The sequence below is a fragment of the Vombatus ursinus genome, unplaced genomic scaffold (assembly GCF_900497805.2).
Source record: "Vombatus ursinus unplaced genomic scaffold, bare-nosed wombat genome assembly UNPS02010822.1, whole genome shotgun sequence".
NCBI lineage: Eukaryota > Metazoa > Chordata > Mammalia > Diprotodontia > Vombatidae > Vombatus > Vombatus ursinus.
This window is the reverse complement of record NW_020950600.1, coordinates 6,726,989-6,734,433: the sequence shown is the minus strand read 5'-3', so window position 1 is coordinate 6,734,433 and position 7,445 is coordinate 6,726,989. Positions and strand designations below refer to the sequence as shown.

The window sequence follows — 7,445 nt, the reverse complement described above, 5'->3', positions numbered from 1 at the left end:
TATCAATCAGACTGTGAGCAATTATTAAGCACCTAGTCTGTGCCGGGCACTGGGGCTATAAAGACAAAACAAAGCCCCCAGAGAGCTGGGATACTATCAGGGGTCTGTTATGGGAATCACACGAGAGAATCTTTGCAAAGTGCTTCATAAGCCTTAAAGCACTATTTCATTGCTAGCCATTCTTACTGGACATAATAATAATGACAATAAATAATCTAATTTTATCTTTAGATCTAATTATATATAAACATATAGATAAAACATTTAATATACAAATATAAATTATATGCTATATCATATATACATTATTAATTATGTACAATTATAAAATGATATTAATAATATTATTAATATCATAGTAATACTACCCTTCCCTCTCAGAGTTAATAGGAGGATTAAAGGATTATAAATTTAAAGCTAGAATGGCCCTTTTGGATCATTTAGTCCAATTCCCTCATTTTAAAGATGAGGAAACCGAGGCCCAGAGAGGGGTCAATGTGACTGCCCAGACTCACGTTGGCAGTAAGAAGCAGAGCGGGCATTTGAAACTGGGGGTCTTTGGCCCCCAATCTAGCACCCAAATAAAAGAATGTGTCAAGTATTTTATGCCCCGTCAAGTATTAGAGAAATGTTGGTTATCAGTGGCATCTCACTGGTTTGCCAGGGCACATCTCTGGCTCGTGATTCTGACTCCTGCCTCGAAACCCCAGGGACTGGCTGGGAGTCCCATCCTGACCTTTCGTTTGGAGAAGCTACTCATTAGTAATCGACTGTTTCGCTTGCTGCCACTCAGGTCCTCCCCGGATTCCACATCTTCTTCAGCTTTGCTCTGTTAAACAGAGAAAGAGAGGGAAGGACAGAGGTAGAGAGAGAAAGGAAGAAAAGAGAGAGCGGAGAGAGAGAGATAATAATATTAATAGTGATAATCAATAAAGTTTATAAACCTCATTTGATCCTTACAACAACTGTGGGAGGTAGGTGCTGTAATTCTTTTTAGAGAGGAGGAGGCAGGCAAACAGATGTGCAGTGACTTGCCCAGGGTCACACTGCAAGTAAGTTTCTGTGTCCGGATTTGAACTCAGATCTTCTTGACCTCCAGTTGAATGTTCTAGTAGAGGATTCTCCTATCAGAGACCTTCAAATAAAGGCTGATAATCACGTACTAGGCGTGTTCTCGTGTTTGGGAAGGAGCTGAATCAGATGGTCAGAGGCCTGGGGTCTTAGCCAGGGGATCCAGCCCTCTTCCCCAAAGAATGAGTAGAGTCTGACTAGGATATGTGCAGCCAACATTCTACCAGCTGAGCCTACCCAGTCATGAGAGGCAGTGGAGTTAAGGCTGGGGGGAGAGGGGTGGGAGAAAGAGCTGCAACTGAAATCAGGAGAGATTGAGTTTGAAGCTGAATTCTGACAGTTCCTAAATCATGAGCAAATCGTTCTCTGACCCTCAGCTTCCTCCTCTATAAAATGGGGATGCTACCTACATCAGGGGGGTGTTGTGAATAATAAATATGAGTTCTCATTTGACCCTCACATTTCTCCCTCCCCCCACCCCCACTCTCAGCTTTGGAGGAGGCAGGGCAGAGGTAAATCTTCTCTGCTTATGAGACCTTGGGAAAGTCACTACTTCTAGTTTGAATTGCCTCCTGTCCAATTAGGGGGTTGTATTTGACCTCCAAGGTCTAAATCCTATGAATTTATCTTTCCTCCTTTTGTAGGGGAGAGAGGGCTGAGGTCCCCAGCACCTGGGGATGGGTCCAGCTAGGCCCAGTTGGTGAAGGTCATAGGATTTTAGAAAAATCATCATCACCCCCATCATCGCTAACAATCATATCTCAAGGTTTGCAAACCTTATAAACATATATTTATAAATACATGTTTTTATGTATTATATATATATAAACATAAAAAATATAAACATATTTTATCTCATTGGCTCTTCACAACAATTCTAGGAGGTAAGTGATGTTTTATTCCCATTTATAGTTGAGGAAACTGAGGCAGACAACAGTAAAGTGACTTGCCCGGGGTCACAGAACTAGTACATGTCTGAGGCAAGATTTGAACTCGGGTCTTCCTGACTCCAAATACTTTGCTCTTTCCAGTTCATTGCCTAACTGTCTCACAGAGGCAAAGACTCTCAGAGCTGGCAGGAAATTGGGCAGTCAGCACTTAGCACAGTGCCTAGCACAACAATCAATCCAATAAGCATTTATTAAGTACCTCCTGTATGCCAGGAACTCTCCAGGGTTATAAGGTGCAGAGGAGGTACCAACCTGCATTGGCAGAGGGAGTTTCCTTTTCTGGGAGCACCCTACACCAGTGAAATCATAGGTCCCTACTCACTCCCTAGCTTTATATACCAGGTATAGAATAAGCACTTAACACTCGACTGGATTTTTTTTCTTCTTTCTCTTTTCCAGTCTTACTTTTTTTTTCTTATAAGTGATGGCTCTCCAGGAAGAAGGAGAAAGAGGGATATGGGGAAGATTTAGGCTGAATAAAGACAAAACCTATCAATAAAATTATTTTTAAAATAAATGTTTGATGAATTGTTGATTGCCTAACCAACTGGCCTTTTCCTTCATACAAAGGGCCATCCAGCTGAACGCTGCCAGGCCAGGCCCTAGCCGAGAGCCCTAAGAAGCAGGGCTCTGTCTTGGCCTCCTGTTTTCCAGGAGCTCAGTCTCCTTCAGCATGGACATTGCCAACCACAGACCATTCACTGCTTATTCTCAGCTAGAGCAGAGCTTGATCCACGCTTGCCCAGAGGGACTTCCTGTATTTACCAAAGTCCTAATTAAACTGAAATCAATGGGTTGAGCAACAAATGTGCCAAGAGAGCAGAGAGAAGAGAAAAACGAAAGGGAAGAGGGAAGAGGAGAGGAGGGAGGAGAGAGAAGGAAGAAGGGAGGGAAGACAGAAGAGGAAGAAGGGAGGATGGAGGAAGAGATAGAAGGGAGGAAGGAAGGAGGAGAGAGAGAGGGAGGGAGGGAGGGAGGGAGAGAGAGAGGGAGAGAGAGAGAAAGAGAGAGAGAGAGGAGACAGAGAAACAGAGACAGAGGGGAGAGAGAGAGGAGTGAGAGAGAAACAGAGATAGGAGAGAGACCACAGAAACAGAGAAAGACAGGGAGAGAGAGACAGAGACAGACAGACAGAGAACAAGAACCTGGGCTTCTTTATCAACCTGGTCACCCTCCAGACCCTTGACTTGACATCTTCCCAAAATTCATCTCCGGAAGTGGACCCAACACTGTAATGTGATGATAACAGTAACACCTAATACTGATATAATGCTTTAAGGATCACAAAGTGTTTACAATAGAGCATTCAGGCAGGGCACAGCAGTGTGAGATGGTCACCTCTTTGTTTCTCTCCTTTCCTGTCAAAAAGAGATGTGGTGGAGAGACTTGACTTGGGGTCAGAGGACCTGGGTTTAAATCCTGTCTCAAACACTTACTAGCTGTGTGACTATGGACAAGTCACCTTACTTCTAGTTTCTTCCTCTAAAGAATAACAGTCAGGCTGGGTGACCTCTGAGGCCCCTTTCAGCTCTGAATCTGTAATACTATGAGTTTAGGCATATCTCTCACCTCTCTGGGCCTCAGTTTCCTCATCTGTAAAATAACAGCCTAGATGACTTCTAAGATCTAAATCTATGATTCCGTGACCTTGGGCAAATCACCTTAACTCCTTGGGCCTCAGTTGCCTTCTCTGTAAAGTGAGGGGATTGGATTGGGTGACCTCCAGCTGAAAAGGTCTCTTCTAGTTCTAACTTTCTGATCTTTTAATCTCACATTTCTCACATCAGGTGAGCCCAGAGGAGCTGTGGACAGGCCTCCCCCACCAGGAGAGGAAGGCCAGGACCCCTGCCCACTTTGACCACCGTACCCTTCCCTCTCCCTTCCCCAAAAGGAGCCATCTGAACTGCTCAATTGTGCACCACACAGAGCTCCAGCTCGAAAGGGAGCCAGTTAGAGTTTGGGGAGGGTGTGTATGTGCGTGTGTGTGTGTGTGTGCGCTACCAGTCTCCGTGGGCAGTGCTCCTGCTTTATAAGCCACAGTTATTAAAAGATTAAATTACCTACAGAATCCAGGCCTGTTTAGGGACAGGCTTGAATATTAACACGGGCTCATTCTGGAACAAAGCCTGCCTGCTTCCTATCCCAGGCAGCTAAGTCACTTGCTGGTGCTTCCTTCCATGTCAGAGGCTCCCAGTCTTTGCCTTCATCCCCACCCCACCTCCTCAGCCCCCACAGAAAAGCAAGGGGAGGGAGAATGGGGAATTCTGGCTTTGTTAACAAGGCTGTTCACCTGGCAGCTTCCTTGACAGGGTGGCGTGTTCCACGTGGAAACTGGAGCTCTACATAAACATTTATATAAGCACCAAATTGTATCATGCTCTTGAGGTACTTATGGCTAAAGCCCGCTTTTCCCTGGGTTCCAATTTTTGGTTCCTAAGACTGCAGCCACCTGAGCTCCTTTCCAGGGGTAGACAGGCTGCTTACCAGAGGGCAGAGAGCCCCATGAAAACTTTATTAAGGAGATTTCAAGGCTGTTTCTCTTGAATCCTCTCAATGGGTATAAGTGGCAAGGGAGAGGATTTCTCCTGGCAAATTAAGGTCTTGCAGACCACGCCGAAAACGCGTCAGTAAGGGCTGGGCATCAAGATGAAACATGGGATAGGAGCCATGGATAGAACACATACTCACACTGTCCCCTATTCCCCTTCATTCCCATATACACACCCATGTACAAACTGCATACATACACAGACACGCCTATCCTTGGGTATATGCATACCTGCATGCCATCTGCCATCTCTCTTCTACTCCCATACAGGAACAGTCACCTGCACCAATCCTCTGTCTACATGTGTATACAGACATATCCGTGCACTGGCACATGGCATGCATATATCAATTGACCCTTATTCCTATATAGGTGCACATATCCATGCACCAGTCCTCCAGATGCATGCATTTACAGGAACATTGAAGCACTGGAACATGCATGCACATGAATAACATCACATTTTCCCACCTACACATATGTACGTACCCACATAAACCGACCCATCTCCCCAACTACATCCAACTCTCTCTCTCTGTGTCTGTCTGTCTGTCTGTCTCTCACCTATATTAGACTGTGATCTCAAGAGCAGGGGAATTGTTTTCCCTTTCTTCACGTCCTCAAGTGCTTAGCACAGTGCTTGGCACATAGTAGGTGCTATATAAATGTTAATTATTATTATTATCATATACATGTTTTCCCCAGTAGAATATGAGGGTAGTTTTCAAAAGAAATGTAAGATGTGCAAATTTAGAGCCATCTCCACCCCAAATGTTCATATGGACTGTTTGTGCTTGACCTGTGGTAGAGCCTTCCAAGATCATACTGGTCTGATCAGTCACAGTCAGATACAGGGTACCTTGACCCCAACATAGTGATATTATTTTGATCCTCTTTGAGATCCAATCACGAGGGCAGGGATTGTATTTGTCTTTCTTTGTCTTCCTAGGGCTTAGCATGGTGCTTGGTACTTAACAAAGTCCTTAATAAAATAAATGTGATTGATTGATAGGAAGTCCCACAGATGGGTCTGACAGTGAGCCATGTTATAAGTTTCACAGGGTGTCCTGAGCTCTCCCTTGAAATATAGTGATAATAGGAAAAAATAATAACCATGGAATTGTATGCTGAAAAAGACCTTTGAGTTCTGCCCGTCTCCTCATCTCACAGAGTTAACCACAGGGTTTAGAGCTGGTAAGGAAGTACTTTAGAAATCCAGCTAAAGCTAGCCTGTTCACTTTGCAGAGCATTAAATTGAGGCCCTCAGAGGTGAGCTCACTTACCCAAGGTTACAGAAATAAGCAGCAGAGCCAGGCTTCAAATCCAAGCCCAGGATTCTTTCCCCTATTATTCAGTGACATGCTGTCACTGCTGGAGATTAAAACCCAAGTCTCTCAACTCTTTCAGAATTATAGACTAAGAGCTGCAACGGACGTCAGTACTCATCTGGTCCTAATCGCTTTATTTTCCAGATGAAGACATTGAGACTCAATAGTCACATAAACATAGGTAAGTGGCGGAGTCAGGATTTGAGGCCCTCTCTCTCCAAATCCAACCCTTCTCCTATTGTACCTAGCTGACATATTTCCAAAACCCAACAGTGACTAGACCAGAAGCTCCATGGTTAGCTAGGTAGGATGCCTATGGACCCCTAAAGACTTATTCCTTCCTCAAGAAGAAGGAAAATTCCAAGGTCCCATCAATTCTCCAAACCCCAGGGTCTCTAATAACTGTTGGCACTGAGCAGCCCGCTAGAAGTCTGGCAAAGGGCCCAAAAAAAGGAGAAGGGCATAGCAGAGGATGTGATGGACAGATAGTGTCATGGAGACAATGAACATGAGTTTGTACAGACTTTGAGAGATAGTAGAAGATAGAAGGGTCTGGTGCGTACTAAGGTCCATGGGGTCACGAAGGGTCAAACACCACTAAACCACAACAGTAACAACAAGAAGAAGTCCATTAAGTTTGAAAGCTCTCTACTCTTGGGATTGTTCTCAGACCAGACAATCAAAGGGATGCTCTAAAAAGGCCAAACTGTTCTCTCTTTTACAGTTTAAAAGCAACTTTGCACTGGGGAACCCTCTCCCTTTCAAAAAGCAAAACAAAACAAAGCTAGAAAAGTTGAGAATATATGGTAATAGCCTTTATTTCAATGGTACTTTAAAGATGACAAAATACTTTCCTTATAACAACCCTATGAGGTAGGTAGAGCAAACATGTTAATTCCCATTTTAGAGATGAGGAAACAAATGCACAGAGGACTCATTGTCTTGGGGCAATATCTGCTCTCCTATCGACTATAAGGGTTGGTCTAGAAAGTCTGACCAAAGCAACCACTCGGCCTCAAGGTGGAAGGGAAGACCTTGGAAGTCTTCAAGTCCAACCCTCTTATTTTACAGATGAATAGACTGAGGCACAGAGAGGTCATGCTATTTGCCACATAAATTATAATCGGTAGAGCCAGGAAGGGGACCTAGACCTTCTGACTTCAAATCCTGGGTTCTTTCTCTTGGAATAGTCTAGAAAAAAACACAACTGATAATAGCTAGCTACCTGCACCATCTTAAAAAACATACCTCCAGAATATCCCTTCATCTCACAGAATATCGAAGCTGAGAGAGACTTCAGTATCCACCTGATTGACCAATATGGACCTAGTCTCTTTCTGGTCCAACCTGTAAGGGACTTTCCAAATCTTTGACAAGCGGTCATCTAGCTCTCATTCAACTCAGCAAGCATCTATTAAGAATCTGCTGTATGTTAAGCGCTAAAGATAAAGGGACAAAAGTAATGGAACCATCTCTGCCCGCAAGAAGCCATACCTTCTACTGTGTGTGTGTGTGTGTGTGTGTGTGTGTGTGTGTGTGTGTGTGTGT

At 44.1% G+C, this 7,445-nt stretch overlaps 1 protein-coding gene across 5 annotated transcripts in view; it reads right to left on the bottom strand.

Annotated features, from left to right (window-relative positions):
* PLCH2 (phospholipase C eta 2) overlaps window positions 1-7,445 on the bottom strand; it is a 336,561-nt gene that overhangs the window by 27,984 nt on the left and 301,132 nt on the right. For all 5 annotated transcript variants that reach the window (XM_027855536.1, XM_027855535.1, XM_027855539.1 and 2 more), the window contains one exon: window positions 737-829. In XM_027855536.1, coding sequence (XP_027711337.1) covers window positions 737-829 — 93 coding nt within the window. The remainder of the gene's footprint in view (window positions 1-736; window positions 830-7,445) is intronic.